Source organism: Notolepis coatsorum (genome assembly GCF_963971535.1).
Source record: "Notolepis coatsorum genome assembly, chromosome: 5".
Classification (NCBI taxonomy): Eukaryota; Metazoa; Chordata; class Actinopteri; order Aulopiformes; family Paralepididae; genus Notolepis; species Notolepis coatsorum.
In genome coordinates, this window is record NC_140169.1 from 132,737,454 (window position 1) to 132,754,931 (window position 17,478).

A 17,478-nucleotide genomic window follows, 5' to 3' on the forward strand; every position below is an offset into this window, starting at 1 on the left:
ACCTGATACAAAACCTCTCAATGTATCTCTTTCATAGAAGAATTTGTGGTATCTGTGGTGTTCAACTGGTATGTCTAATGGAACACCGTGAGATTGATTGATTGATTGATTGAAAACTTTATTAACAGATTGCAGAATGGGTACAATACAGTACAGCTCAATACACACAATTGTTAAGGGGATGCAGACCAGAGAAAGGCTTTCGTCTTGTTTACATCAGGGTCCCCCATTTTCAATTCATCAGGACATATATGACATACATGACATACAGATAGTCAGTACTGCTACATCTATACATTTGACCTCAAACATAGGCGTAGCTGTATGTAAAAAAGCCATGTGGACTCGGTGAGGTTAAACTTTGTGCATATTTCTCCATAACTACAAAAACCCTGGTTATTAAAAATATCCCCTCTAATGAGTGTATGCCTTGCTCTTCCCATATAGGGAATCTTATAGGACGTTTTTCCATTAAGAGTGCATTGTTATTGAATATGGGAGTATGATGGGACTGTACTGACTCCTGTCCCCTCTCGTCTGTACGTTTTGTCACCATCCTGACTCCTGTCCCCTCTCGTCTGTACGTTTTGTCACCATCCTGACTCCTGTCCCCTCTCGTCTGTACGTTTTGTCACCATCCTGACTCCTGTCCCCTCTCGTCTGTAGGTGCTGTTGCTGTGTCTGTTGGTTGTCATCCTCGCCGTCGTGCTTTTTCTGAAGCAGCGTTGTGACGTGAAAGGTATGATTTAACTATAAACGACCTTCAGACAAAGAACTAGGGCTGCTTGATTATGGCAAAAAATCATAATCACAATTATTGTCATTGATATTAAAATCACGATTATTAAACACAACTACTCGTTGATTTGAGAACATCGTATAATGACGACTGAATTTGTTTGACCTTTCTTCTCGACCAAAGGCTGCCTTTCTGTCATCTTCTGCAAGTTACCAAACATGTTTCAAAATAATATATATATATATATATAATATATATCTCGATTATCTTGTTTTCTTGATCGTGGGAAACCAAAATCGCAATTGAAATTGAAACTCAATTAATTATGAAGAACTACGTTCTCTGTGTGTAGCCCTAAACGCTAGCGTGTCAGTTGACCTGTTCAGAAGGAATCGGCAAAATTGTGTCAACAACAGTGTCCTGAAGGCGTCTATGCCTTCTACAACGCTGTTCGGTTTCCGGGTTCCTCTGATTGGCCACTAAGCCCACGTGACCCTACGCTAGCACGGCCCCCTTATCGCCGCCAGTTATCGCTTACGCCCGCGCATGAGCCGCGACTTTACACTCTTGCGCTGTGAAGCGCCAGCGGGGCGATGCGGTGGTTTCTCCCCGGCTTCCGTGCGCCGCGCTGCCGCCGGCTTGACTCGGTCCAGCTCCAGCAGCAGCGGCCGTCTTCCGTTGTAGAAGCCCTTCAATGACAGAGCTCTCATATTTGCGAATGCATAAACTATATCTTAAATTATGTGTCTAATATGGCCGTCGCTTATCAATGACTTGTTTTGTTTACATCAGGGTGAACGCTGTTGCATTCGCAATTGATAAGCGACGGCCATATTAATTAATTTAAGATATAGTTTATGCATTCGCAAATATGAGAGCTCTGTCATTGAAGTGGGTGGTGGCAGCGTAACAGCGTTCACCCTGATGTAAAGTAGCGATTTTTTATTGGTTTGTCATGACAAACCAATTACATAATCCAACATATGTGTAAAGAAACAACATATTCCAGTTAACGGTATATTTTTTTAATGATTCATTACGGTATAAATTAGGTTAACTGGAGCTGCGTATTGCTGGCTCTCATATTTGCGAATACAACCGCGTTCACCCTGATGTAAACAAAACAAGTAATTGATAAGCGACGGCCATATTAGACACATAGCCATAATTTAAGATATAGTTTATGCATTCGCAAATATGAGAGCTCTGTCATTGAAGGGGCTTCTACAACGGAAGACGGTCGCTGCTGCTGGAGCTGGACCGAGTCAAGCCGGCGGCAGCGCGGCGCACGGAAGCCGGGGAGAAACCACTGCATCGCCCCGCTGGCGCTTCACAGCGCGAGAGTGTAAAGTCGCGGCTCATGCGCACGCGCGGGTGTAAGCGATAACTGGCGGCGATAAGGGGGGCGTGCTAGCGTAGGGTCACGTGGGCTTAGCCTTAGTGGCCAATCAGAGGAACCCGGAAACCGAACAGCGTTGTAGAAGGCATAGACGCGTCCTGAAGAGGTGTGTGTGCTGCCTCCACCTTTTGGGTGGATATTCAACTTTGAACTTTGATTTGATTTGATTTTGATTTGAAATCTTTATTTAAATAAATACAAACAAAATAAAACAAAAACAAATCATTAATCTCTAGCAATGAAATAAAAACATTTTAGAGAATTTTTAATTTACATGTTCGAAAAGGAGTAGGAAGAAGTATACACTTATTTAATCCTACCCCTTTTCCACTACTCAAAATTAATGTTATTCCTTATTAATTTAAAACCTTACAAAACAAGTATATATATATATATATATATATATATATATATATATATATATATGCAAATATATGCAAAACATAAAAGAAATATGTAAAACTTTGGTTTAGCACCTCGCACAAACAAACAAGCACTGGTGAATTTGTATGGTAATGCCTCAACCGTCAACATGTTCTGGATAGGCCAACTGTATTTGCTGTGTGAAATCAATCCAAATCTCTTTGGGAGTATGAGCGTGGTAAATTTCCTGAAAGTACTCAACCTCTACTTACTTTGATACACAACACTCCAACATACCATCCACAGATAATTAGGTTTAAAAACAAAACTTAAAACAAGCAAGATTCCTCGTCTGAATGATTCATCATGAGCAACATTACATGGTTCTCATTTATACAATTTCAGCATGTGTGCCTGACTTGTGTACAAAGCAATTAAAGATATAAAATGTCACATTCTCACATTAAAATGTCTAAAAACAACTAGACCAATGTTATATATGTTGTTGAGTTGTGTACTTACATTATCCCAAATGTTTCCAACAATGTTAAAAAAAAAGAAATCCTTAATTTCAATCAGGTGAACGGAACGTTACCTTTGGTCTTCTCCCAATGACGTCATATCCCCTTTACCCCCTTCCTAACCCACCTTGTAGCATGACAAACTGCCGTGCCTCCAATATCGCACTGTGATTGGCTCTTTAGGGGACAGCTCCTTGATTGACAGCTCCCTTTTAGCTGAAGTAGTTAGCTACAATTTTATTTACCATTGAATCACTAAAAGTTTTGCTATACACTACCATAACTATCAAATGGACCATATGTGGTTAGAAAGCTTGACTAATCCCTAACTAGCAAACTAGGTTAGACCACCCAAATCTGTGTTTTTATTTAACTATACCTCCCGGAGTACGGTGCTAATGATTTTATCATTTTTCATTCCACTAGCATTAGCTTTCCTCTGCTAACACGTTTGAGCTATTTATCAACTCTGTGATTAATATAGAAATTTGAGTGATGTTTTTGAATTCTCAATCTAGCAAAAAGTTAACAAAAGTGCAGTGCATTTGAACAATGCAGACAACAACTTCCATGATCCCATGCTACTTCACAACGTCATCAAAATCCGTCTTTTGTTATTATTTCGATTGAGTGACTCATAGTGGCAGAAATGTACATACTGTACGTTTAAGTCTTCTTTTTGGTAAATCAAGTTTATCTCAATATATTCTGCTATTCTGAGTTTTAAAAACCTCTAAACTGGCTCCAACACGGATAGAATAATCGGGCACACTGGTATTCTTGCTTCTTCACCTTTACTGTATGTGGAAATATATAGGTATCTTTCAACACACGGTAATAATAATAATAATAATAATATAATAATAATAATAATAATAATAATAATAATAATAATAATAATAATAATAATAATAATAATAATAATAATAATAATAATAATAAATAATAATACACTTTATTTGTATAGCACCTTTCATACAGAAACTGCAACTCAAAGTGCTTCACAACAGAAAAAAGACAGGCATAAAATGAGCACATAAAGTGCAGACATATAAAATCACAGTTTTTCACATTAGGATCTAACATCCCAACAGGCCAACTTGTTTATGGTTTGATTCAGTTTTAAAACTGTGACTGCTATAATGAATTCTTCCCACAATTGTCTCTCTCTCTCTCTCTCTCTCTCTCTCTCTCTCTCTCTCTCTCTCCTCTCTCTCTCTCTCTCTCTCTCTCTCTCTCTCTCTCTCTCTCTCTTCTCTCTCTCTCTCTCTCTCTTCCTCTCTCTCTCTCTCTCTCTCTCTCTCTCTCCTCCCCCTCTCTCTCTCTCTCTCACTACAGTGACCAGCTGTAGTAAGAGGTGTCTGATGAGCAGGGACAAGACTGCATTGTGCCAATGCGACCCGTCCTGCAAGGCCGAGGGCACCTGTTGTCTGGACTACCAGGAAGTGTGCCTGGAACCCAGTAAGTGTTCTCTCCTTCCTGACCCCCCCACCACCCCGCGTGCCTCAGACACCAAACACCAGGGGTATTTACATCAGCAGAGATGAGGAGGTCAGGTTACCAAACACCACGAGAGAGGCAAAGAGATGTCAACAGTAGTTTTTTAGATGAAAGCAATGCTGTGTCGTTACACATTATGTATGCATCAAATCAATCAAGGGTGTGGTTTCTGTTGTGTGTTTGTTACGGAGCGGGGGTTGGAATGTTCACTCTGGTTGGAGTGTTGTATAACATGTGTGTGTATAACATGATGGAATCCTTCTGGTTAGACGTGGGCAGCTGTGTCAGGGTCCCCTCTGTCGCAAACCGCCGTGCCAAAAACACCCCTCTTCCATTTCGGGGGCCAGCGATGGTGGTCAGCGTGGGCAGCTGTCCCCGGATATGGCCGGGTGTGGTGCACCGCGCATTCTCTGCCGTGCCGTTTCCCCATGCGCTGTAATGTCTGTCGCAACTTTGCGTTTTTTTTTTATTAAATAATTTTTACAACGATTTATTCATTTGAATATAGAATATACGTTGACAGCCCTACTTAACAGTTACTGCACACTACATCACCCCTGAGTGGAACTTTCCCCCACTGTACCGAAAACCCGCCACAAACCGTGACTTCAAAACCGAGGTGCGTACCGAACCGTGGTTTTTGTGTACCGTTACACCCCTAGTAACTAGGCAACTACAGTCCTCACAGCTGGACATGTTCTTCTCAAATTGAAGAAGGGCATTGATTAAAACACGATATAACTATTTTGATGCGTTGGGACCCAAACTGAGTAAAGGTAGTTTGTCTCCCTGGGATCCAGGTTTATTGAAACGTACTAGTATCCCCTTGTCATATGGAACCCAAACTGAGTAGATTTACTGGTAGTCTCTCACTCTAGGACCCTGGCTCATTAAAACATTATATTACTATTATATTACATTATACATTATATTACTTTACTAGTAGTCTTGTCATGTGGGGACCCAAACTGAGTCATGTGGTCTCTCTCCCTGGAGCCCAGGCTCATTAAGGCTTTATGGAAGTCTTTCATGTGGGAACGACCAGAAAACGGGCCCTTCAGTAGTTTTTCGTCCAATCCAAAGAGTTTATGTAACACCGTAGGGCTGGGAGGTATACAGAATATAATATAATATATAATAATAATAATAATAATAATAATAATAATAATAATAATAATAATAATAATAATAATAATAATAATAATAATAATAATAATAATAATAATAATATAATAATATAATAATAATAATAATAATACACTCAAAGTGCTTCACAGCAGCAAAAAAGACAGGCATAACATGAGCACATAAAGTGCAGAGTTGCAGACATATAAAATCACATCGTTTTTCACATTAGGCTCCAACATCCCAATAGGCCACCTTGTTTATGGGTTTGATTATGAAGGTATACCGCCATGGATCCACTCAAAGGTATGGATTTTTCCTATACCGTAGTCCACGATATATACATATCGTATACTGTATGTTTTTAACTTTCCTTACAGCAGTATTCAAAAAAGGTTACAGAAAATAGACCACTTTGAATGAAATAGCATAAGATAACAACATGAATAATATCTTATATTATATTGTAATTTGTCAATTGTGGTTATACCGTCAAAACTAAGAAAAACATTGCAATTATTTTGGGCCCAGCATTAAAACACTGCTACAGATTACTGTACTGATATTAGTTCCTACACCCCCCAGTGGAGGGCTATATATATAAGGCTGATGTGAGAGTGTGTTTTGCCCAGGATTACTGACCACAGCAACTTGTCACCTGAGACTGAATATCTCCCTGTCTGGCTGTCCAGTTGATCGTGGTCCAAACCACACATAGACCACTGGCCTGGACAGAGAGTTAGGAAGGGCCCTCTCACATTGACCTGCTAAAGTATCCTTCAGTTGCAAGTCCACTCAGCACTCAATCTCCTTTACTGGTTCCCAGTGTTGGGTGGTAGTTTAACGACATTCAAATCTCAGTAGCTTTTTCAGTAGTTAACTACTTTGGGTCATGTAGTTTACATAGTTAATTACAAACATTATTCACAAGAAATGTTGCATTTTCCTGATTCCACTTCGACAACTGCTTCCAGTCCTCTCCTTAAAACGCCCTCAGACATGAACACGTGATGTTCTGCCTGTCTTAGTCACTAAATCAAACATGCACACACTTTACTCACACACACACACACACACACACACACACACACACACACACACACACACACACACACACACACACAGACACACACACACACACACACACACACACACACACACACACACACACACACACACACACACACACACACACACACACACACACACACACACACACACACACACACACACACACACACTACTCAGTATCACTTCAGTTGTTGCATGTCAAATATGAGAGATTCCAGACTCAGATTGGGATAATTTTCCGCCATGTAGTTTGGATGTAGATGAACTACTTCACTTTAGTTTATCAAGCTACTGTCTTTTGGGAGTAGTTAGTTAGTTGAACTACTTTTCACTGTGAAGTAGCTAGTAGTTTGGCAAACTACAGTTTTTTTCAGTAGTTCGCCTCTGGCTCCTCACTGAAGCGATGGACTAGACTAGAGGCTGCAGCAGCTATAGACCTACAGTACATCAACTTTGTTGTGAAGGATCAGATTAAACTGAATATATATATTTATTTATGGATATATATTTAATAGTATTTGTATATCGTTGATATCCCCTGTATATTCCTTGTACAATATACACTGAATATCCCTTTAGTCTACTAACAGCCCATAATAGTTTCATTCTACCATTGGACGAGAACCTGGCGCCAGCAGCCAAGCCCCTTGGTTCAAGTTCAATCGTGCCGACGAACATGTCGTTACAAGCCCGGTTCCGCGTAGGAATACGTCTGGCGAAATACGAATGGTACTATTTGTTCACAGCGCATATATATATGGCGCAAGTAAAGTAGAACTTTCTTTTAGTCCATTAGTCCTTTACCCTCCAACCTAGTAACAGACGCGAAGCCTCACCCACGACGCACGTGTGGTGCAGTAAGGCCTACTTGGCCTCAGAATAGGCATTGAGACATCGTGTGGATTAATAGTTGAATTGTCATAGTTTGGCACTATACCGTCGAGTGGGACGTATTTCTATTAAGTTAATAATAGTCTATTATGTATGGTGCATCGTTCGGTTAGAGTTATAAAGTGAGCAGTACCCCCATCGTTCCTGACGTTATCTGGAGTCTTAACCAGGCTGGGCAGACCACGTGTGGTGCTTGCATCCGAGGAGCTCCGGGCCAGGACGAGTGGACCTGTACATTGGATTACTTTACCCGGACGACGGCGAGCCTTCCACGGCTTGGATTATCTACGTGCTTTGGGTGCTTTGATTATGCCATGGATAACGGCCAACACTGCTGAGTGTTGGAACTACCCCCCGAGAGGAGTCCAGGTGAGACGGCGCTCTACCCCGAGTGAGGTCGCCTCACGTCTCTTCGTTGTGGACCGGCAGCTACCGTCCACCAGAGGGCCCAGCTGTATTCATCTGCGGACCGAGGTTCTGTGGGCACCGTGTTCAGCACTCTGAATTCTCCCAAGAAATCGTCGGCCAGATGGGATACCGCCAGCGGCTCTCCTAACCCCCCCCCCCTACTGTCTTACAACCAGCGGGACCCCCCCCTTTAGTGTATCCAGCTATAATCATTTAAGTACCATTGCTATAGTTCCCTAAAGAACCAGGTTGTATACTTGCTCCCTGCGTAACCAGAGATTGGACATTCAATGTTGATTTACCTAAGAATACTCATTTGCCTTACAAGTGCATTTCAAATCATAAATGTCATTAAGTGAACGTTGTATATACCCTTTGCTATATAAAATATTCGATTTATACATTTGTGTGGACTTCGTTTCATCAGGTGGGAAAGTGTTCATCATATCTATATCATGTACTGGATGGCCAGAAGTTAAAGTACAAGCGGTAGTGGTTTAATAATACCATACTTATCAATACAGTCAGGGAATTGTACCCCTCAGTTACAAACTTACTGTACGATATATGGACATGAACTCGGGATAATTTTGCTGACCTCGATATTGCCCATTGCCACATGCGTGTTTGTTTACAGTTTACTTAAGAACGTCACAATTGTAACCAGTCGCGCTGCAATCTGTCCGCTCTCTTTATGTCAGAGGAACGGCTCAGCCTTCCACACACACACACACACACACACACACACACACACACACACACACACACACACACACACACACACACACACACACACACACACACACACACACACACACACACACACACACACACACACACACACACACACACACACACACACACACACACACACACACACACACACACCTATACACACCTATACACACGCACACACACACACACACACACACACACACACACACAGCGGACAATGAACCAGGTGAAGTGAAGATTACGTGTGTCACTCAAGAGAGGCGACAACTGCATGATTCCATCCAGAGAGTTTGGCAGAATAAATGGACTTTGTTTCAAAGCTGCATTCCACAGCTGTGGACTGGGAACATTTTAGGTTTAAGCTGAATGAGATTCATGATTTTATGATTTTATTAGGATCCCTATTAAGTTAACTGATGCAAAACATCAGCTACTCTTCCTGGGGTCCACACATAACATATACACATGACAACAGATAAGACATTTACAGACAAGCAATTATTAAGTGGTATTAAAAATCTGAAAGTAACAATATACTTTCTATCAAACATATTACTATACATACCGCATTCCTAATCATATGGAATCATACATAGTACAATATACATTACATAACATTAACGTGAATGAGCCGGTGTGTCAACTGGCCAGTGATAATTTTATTCTCCTCCATTGAGCAAATAATTTTCATCTAAGTGTTGAAAAGCAGTCAGGAGAGGCTCTGTGTTTTGGGTCACGCACCGGACTCAACTCGAGTCTGAAGGGGATGAGACTGGGGAGTAAAAACTCACGCGCGCCAGAGCTGCTTGCTCTCCCTCCATCAGGGCTGTCGCGGTATGACATTTTCTCACCGCAGTTGTGTGTGTGGCTAATCACCGCAGGATGCGGTGGTACCGCACTTATATTAAAAAATTAATAAAAATGTATTAAACAAAATATTTAAATCTTTTTTATATACCTGTATATATATATATTTATTATTAAGACATGCGAGTTTACCCGCGATCGTGATTAGACAAAAATTCTATGGTCGTAGGAGTCCCGAAATTTTAACCCTTTACCGGCCAAGTAACCATTTTTGGCCACTTCCCCACACAATATATTATCTGCAACTTCCTTCTTTTCACCACATCAAAAAAATGCAAATTTTTGCACCTGCTTCTACTCTTCAAAATCCATTATTTCCTCAACAAATCATGGTGAGTTGATAACATTTACTCATTTTTGCAGTTGAACAATCATTGTAAAGGATGGGATAGGTGTTTTTTGCATAGGATTAGTGAAATCAGGATTTGTTGTTAGCTAAAAAGTGGTCCATAAACGGTCATATGCCCCTTCAGGTGAACCGACATAGTGTCCATTTTTAGACATATGCCCGATGCATCTAGTCAGTCACACTTAGGGTATTACTTCTACCATGTAGTACCCTGTAGTACCCTGTAGTGCTGTAGTGCCATGTAGTACCCTGTAGTACCATGTAGTGCCATGTAGTACCCTGTATTGCCATGTAGTACCCTGTAGTACTATGTATTGCCATGTAGTACCCTGTATTGTCATATAAATAATAATAATAATAATAATTAATTTAATTTATATAGCGCTTCTCAATGACCCGAAGTCGCTGACAATAGTCGGGAGCAAAGTAAAAACAAAGAAACAAAAACAAAGAAACAAAAACAAAGAAACAACAAAGAAACAAAAACAAAAGGAACATGAGACCATGGGGGGAACAGGGAGGACAGCATGATAGCACAAAAAGACAGGAGACATACATCAATCAGGTTGGAGGGGGGGTTATGGGTGGGGGGGGTTGAAGGCAAGGGAGAACAGGTGGGTTTTGAGGCAAGCTTTGAAGGTGGAGAGTGTAGGGGAGTCTCTGATGGACTGAGGGAGTAGTACCATGTATTGCCATGTAGTACCATGTAGTACAATGTAGTACCCTGTAGTACCATGTAGTACCCTGTAGTACAGACCTGGGCATTGTACGGCCCGCGGGTGATTCTGACCGGCCCGCGAAAGATTACATGATAATAATAATAAAAAAAAAAAAAAAATCTTTTACTTTTTTTCTTTCATGTCAACGTTCACACGCACAATATACGCTTAGGAGACATGCTCAGAAGATGTTGGTTCTCTTTGGATCCACCTACATATGTGAACAGACATTCTCAGTCATGACGTTTACCAAGTCCAGGAACAGATCCTCTCTCACTGATGAACATCTGGCAGCTGTGCTTTGCATCTCCACCTCAGACATGCAACCTGACTTTGATGGACTTGTTAAAGCTCAACAGAGACTGGATTTCTCACACTGAATGAAAAAAAAGAACTGAAAAACACTAAAATGTGGAAATATAACAAGTGAAATGGGACACTTGATATTTCTTTTTCTTTTTTTTGCACAGTTCTGAAAACATTAAATGTTTAATATAGGCATGTAAAGTAAAAAAGGCTACAAAACTGGGCCACTTTTCTTTACACAGTTCAGTGACATGTCTTGTTTATTTTTGCTATAAGATGATGTGATGTCTTTAGAAAGCTAAGAAAATCCTTGTTTCAATAGTATATGAAACTCAAAATGCCCTTTGTTATTAATGTTTCACATTTTGTTTATCATTTTGGAAATAAATTCTATTTGAATAAATGATATTTTTGAAAGCTAACCTCACCTTTTAATTGCCAAATAATAACATACACTCTTACCAGGGGTCAAAACAATGCAATTTACTGCTTTTTATATAGAAATAAAATGTATATTATGCATAATTGAGACTACGGTTCAGATTAATACAGGAAAAGGTATACATTGGGGCCTCGAGTCCGGGATATGAAAATAAATCCTGATTTCATCTGTGAGTTGTAAACTGTATGGAAACGTGAAGTTAGCTCATGTGCCTTGACACACCGCGGGATTGCGACAGCCCTCCTGCGTCTCGCTCCCTCGTGATTCTCTCCTCTCTCCCTATTTTGCTTTGCTTGAATGGATTATGTACTGTAGGCAACAGTCTTCACAATGAATGAGCTGTTTCAGCTCTTGATCCGCACCGCTTGCTCGACCGAGGAGAGGCACGGACCGCTATTACAGGCTGTAGTTGGACGCGCCTGGCGTGCTCAACTCATAGACACATAAGCAATACCAGTGTAATTTGTCAAAATATAATCTTAAAATAGATTAGATGACTGCATCTTTAATCAACCATTCGATTTCACTCCCACGTGCACAAGTGCTACTAAGTCAAATATGAACTGCACTTCTCAAAGGAAGATTGCATATTTGACCATTTTGACTGCAATCTAGAGTCCTGAAATCACTAAATAAAGTGAGATGCTCATGTTATAATATCATTATATCAGTGGCATGAAATGGTCTTTTGGGGAATTAAAATGATTTGAGTGGATTTCTTCTTCAATTTAGAATAGATTCTCGATTCATCAAAATGATCTAAGCAATTTGATAGATTAGATTCTAAATGGCTATTAACCTTAGTGTTACAAAAGCTTGTTATATTGTCTCTCTGTATATTGTGTGCAGTGTTAATTTTGTCAACGAAAATGATGACCAAATATGATTGTCAACAAAGCTTTTTCCCCTGACTAAATCTAGACTAAAACAAAAAAGACTAAAACTGACTAAGACTAAAATGAAAAATAAATGAAGGTGACTAAATATGATAAAAACGAAAAAGGACCATTTGACACACGACTAAGACTAAAACAAAAATGTTATTAGCTGCTAGCTAACAATTGATAGTTTTAATGTCATGAGAAAGTTCAAGCGTTATCACAAGACACAAATAAAGATCTTTTTATTTCTTTATTTCTTTAATCTTTGAGGATACAACCCCCTCATCCCCATCCCCACTAACACCAGTGATGACTGTGCTCGCCTCAGCTCTTTCGTCATGTGACTGAATCAGTGAACGGTTTCAACTGTCACTTCTGCTCACTTCCCTATATTCATCTGCGTCACGATTCTGATTCTATTATTACGATTCCGTATTTTCCATTTGAGTTGGTCCTCAAAAAACACTCCACCAGCGCGATCTGAGCGTGTGCCCCCCCATCTCCCATCCGGCGAGCAGGCCTCCAGATATACAAAGTCTTCATTTCTCTGTCACACTTCTTTCTTCCTCCCCATAAACTCCATGGTTCTCTCGCTCTCTTTTCCCACCAGGTCAGCAGTGGACCTGTTCCAAATTCCGCTGTGGTGAGGAACGGTTGGCCAATAGCCTGTGCTCCTGCTCCGACGACTGTGTCCAGGCAGGGGACTGCTGTGCCAACTACCTCGGCGTGTGTAACGGTAACCAGGGCGACCACTAACCATAAGATCAAACAAATCAAACCAAATGTATTTATGTAGCCCGAGATCACATGGAATAGCCCCCATGGGCTGTACAAGTCTTGAAGAAACATCACAATAGATCAAAAACAAAAAAAAAACCCATAAAATCCAAATATGCGACACTCCCAGACCTTCCCCAATGAAGATAAATGGCTGCTTTTAAATTTTTTATAAGATAAGGAACGACTCACTAAAAACCTAGCAATAGGGGAAAAAAGAGAGAAACCGCAGATGGGCTGTTCAAAGGGGGGATCCCCCAACAGCATGTCGTGATAATATAGTGTTGCAATGGATGATGGATGGATGGAGAATAAAACAGGCGAATAATTGGAATGAATGTATATATACAGTACATGTAATATATATACATACATAGTATCTAAGATACATACGATTATTTTATTTTTTATTCATAAATAAAGTTCTACCGGTTCCAGGGTCCGTCAGGTGAAAACCTTGTATCATGCATGAGGGTAAACGTTTCAGGGATACAGATATATATCCCTGATGAGCTCAATCACCTTTATGCCTGACAGGGACAACCAGGAGGCGCCCATCACAGCTGCTCTCCCTGCTAACCTCCAACCCCTCACTCTCTCGTGCGACGTGTGTGCCAACGAGCTAATGCACGTAAGGCAGCTGGCCCTGATGACATCCCCGGTTGTGTGTTCAGGAACTGCGCTGGATAGCTGACTCAGCTCCTAACTGACATCTTCAACCTGTCACTAGCCCAGAGAGTTGTCCCAGCGGCGTGTTACTTTTTAACAGCGGAGCAGTGCAAGAATGTGACAATTTGACCATGTGACCGCGGCAACGCGGGAGAGCGGCAGTGCGGAAATAGGCTGTCTATTGCCATTCTCTAAGCTCCTTAACAGCGCCTAAACTTAACCGTTCTAACCTTAACCAACTCCGAAACAATGCCTAACCTTAACCTTAACCATGCCTAACCTTAACCTTAACCATAGAAAGAATATTGCCATTCTCTAAGACAAACTCTAACCTTAACCAGCTCCTTAACAGCGCCCAAACTTAACCGTTCTAACCTTAACCAACTCCGAAACAATGCATAACCTTAACCTTAACCTTAACCATGCCTAACCTTAACCGGCGAAAGAATACACGTTAAAAAAAAAAATCACGTTAAAAAAAAAAATTTGATGGGATTCGAACTTGTCAACAACGGACCGCAGGACCGCAGGACCGCTGCGTTGCCAGGTGAGCTGAGCGCCGAATGAAAATCATGGCGGATTAGGGCGGTTACATAATGCCGCAAGCTCTGCCGCGCCTGCCGCGGGGCGTGTCGCAGCCAATCAGGGAAAACGCGGAAGCAACGGCAGCACTGCTCCGCTGTTATTAAGCAATAAGTGTCCCAGCGTGCTTCAAAACCACCTCCATCGTGCCGGTGCCGAGACGCTCCTCTGCCACGAGCCTCAATGACTTCCGCCCCGGTTGCCTTTCACCCTCCAAACACCAATTTGCCTCTCCTCTGCGCTACATGCCACCCTCTCCCACCTGGATGACAGCAACACCCATGTGAGAATGCATTTCATCGACTTCAGTCAATAGAGTTCAGTGAGGTGACAGCTGAGACCTGGAATGGAAATCCCTATAGCGCCTCCTGGAGGGAAGGAGGGAAAACAGTCTGTGATTGGGGTGAGAGGTGTCCTTGACGATAATGTGTGCTCAGACACTCAGACACTGTTTGTGCTGGACAGTCTCAATTGCAGGGAGTGGTGTACCGGTGATGCATTGGGCGGTTTCCAGTCCACCCACCTCTGCACCGCTTTCCAGTCTGAGGCAGTGCAGTTGCCATACCAGACTGTGATGCAGTTAGTGATACTTGTATCACTGTTAGATTAGCATATTTACGCAGTAGCTTTGTTCTATATGTATTTATTTTTTATATAATTACTTTTTACACTGTATATTGTTATGCACTTTACTGTTACATTTGTAATCTGGTTAGATGCCAACTTCATTTCATTGTACAGCTGGTACAATGTTCAGGATCTTTCCTTGCTCCAGAGTCCAGACCCAAGTGTTCAAGCAGACCTGAGGAGTTTGGTTAAAACAGATCGAAGAGCTCAGATGTGAAAGCACCCTTAGAGAACCATGTAGCCTACATTTTCAAATCAAGTAAAACATGAAAATCACAAGAATCTCAGATGCAGTACAAGGTTTTCACCCGACGGCAGCGATTTGCAACTGAACATACATTGAGATCCTTGGCTAAGGTCTTTACTGATATTAATGTAATGCTCATATCATTCAGCAACGTCATTCCGTGCATGTTTTGAAACCCTCTGCTAGACCTCGGTGTGTGTCTATGATTTAAATCAAATCAAATCAAATTTATTTGTAAGGCCCGACAACACACGTTAATGTCCCCATGGGCCGGACAAGTCTTCTTTAAACAAGTCAAGAAGAAACATCACAATAAATCAAGAACAAAACAAAAACACCATGAAGTCCAAAATTTTTTTAATAAATGAATGCAACACTCCCAGGCAGACATACCCCACGTGAAGGTAAGGAAAAACACACTAAAACCTAGCAATAGGAAAAAATGCACCACAGGCAATGTGGAGGAGAGAAACCTTAGAAGGGCCGTTCAAGGGGGGATCCCCCTTCTTAGATGTCGGTGATAGTAGTGTTGCAATAAAACATTTACTCTCCTCATTTACTCATTTACATTTACTACATCTACTGCCCTCCCCAAGCTCCCCAACGGTGGAATACCTTTACGTCAACCTAAACACAAGAGTCTCTTTATCTTGCTCATCCCGTGAATGCATGGATGACCAATGACCTTTTCACTGCCTACCCGATGCCACTCATGTCACTCCAAAGTCACTGCTGTGAGACTCCTACTTCCACAATAACCACAATGACCTTTTCTGTTGGCTTACAAAGTCCTCTAGCTTGCCTTAGCGTATAAGCAATTCTAACACACGCTACTACCTGGCACAATAACTTTGGTTCATCTGACTATTTTAAATTGTACGTGGATTTTAGTGTGTGTGTGTGTGTGTGTGTGTGTGTGTGTGTGTGTGTGTGTGTGTGTGTGTGTGTGTGTGTGTGTGTGTGTGTGTGTGTGTGTGTGTGTGTGTGTGTGTGTGTGTGTGTGTGTGTGTGTGTGTGTGTGTGTGTGTGTGTGTGTGTGTGTGTGTGTGTGTGTGTGTGTGTGTGTGCGTGCGTGCGTGCGTGTGTGTGTTTATAAGTTTATTTGGATCCCCATGAGCCACAGCAGTGCTGGGGCTATTCTTCCTGGGGTCCATAACACATAAAATACAGTTACAGACTTATACACTCACAACATTTACATGACATACAGACAATTAAAACAACAATAAAAACCCTAATCAAATTCATAATACAATACAACAATATATACGCCTTATGAATTCATAATACAATACAATGATACCTACTCATAATTCATTCATAATACAATACAGCATAATATACTATTTAGCTTTTACATACATTATCTATGTTCATATCAGCCAATTATACAATATTTTAATAATATATCCCTATCAGAGACATGCCTTTTCATCCATATATACCTATCTCTTTATCAGACACATACATTTTCATTTACGTACACACTATCTATTAGGGAATGTCAATTTCTTTGGTTGAAAATGTTGTTTTACCACGATTTTGAAACAACATTTACTATTCTCCTGCTTAACATGTCTGGGAAGAGAGTTCCATTCCTGCATACCACGGAACATGACAGTTTGCTTCATTGCATTCGACCTCACTTTTGGAAGTGTAAAACATTGTGCAGAAGCATGTCTGGTGGAATGGTTGTGTCTGTCAAGACTTATAGATAAATTGTTATATAAAATTGATGGGATCTTTGTAACAAGAATATTCCTAGTGAATACAAGGAGTGAGCAGAGTAATTTATGTTTGAGAAGTAACCAAGTTAAACAACTGTGCATCGCTGCAACATTAGTTCTGTACTCACAGCGAAGCGCTATACGTGCTGCTTTGTTTTGTACCATTTGTAATTTTTTCAGTTTATTCGTCGTTACATTCGACCATACTGCAGGACAATAGTCAAGATTTGACAAAACCAGAGCTTGAATTACCTGTTTGATAGAATTTAGTGGTAACAAATGAGCACATCTTTTAACAACAGAAATCCCTCTTCCCATTTTCACTACTATATTGTTTATATGGTGTGACCATGACAATTTACTGTCTAATGTTACCCCTAGGAGTTTAGTCTCCTGGACTTGATTAATTACCACATCACTTATCAAAGGTTTCAAGACTGGGTTCGTTCTTAGAGTATGGTTTGAACCGAAAATGATGCTACTTGTCTTTGATATGTTTAGAACTAGTTTGTTATTCTTTATCCATTCCATCA

At 40.9% G+C, this 17,478-nt stretch overlaps 1 protein-coding gene across 1 annotated transcript in view; it reads left to right on the forward strand.

Moving 5' to 3' along the window:
- The first annotated feature begins 671 nt into the window (after positions 1–671).
- Positions 672–17,478, forward strand: part of enpp1 (ectonucleotide pyrophosphatase/phosphodiesterase 1) — a 55,417-nt gene continuing 38,610 nt past the window's right edge. Inside the window, exons 1-3 of the mRNA XM_084314874.1 lie at positions 672–739; positions 4,361–4,483; positions 12,927–13,052. Coding sequence (XP_084171000.1) covers positions 4,387–4,483; positions 12,927–13,052 — 223 coding nt within the window. The 5' untranslated portion in view covers positions 672–739; positions 4,361–4,386. The remainder of the gene's footprint in view (positions 740–4,360; positions 4,484–12,926; positions 13,053–17,478) is intronic.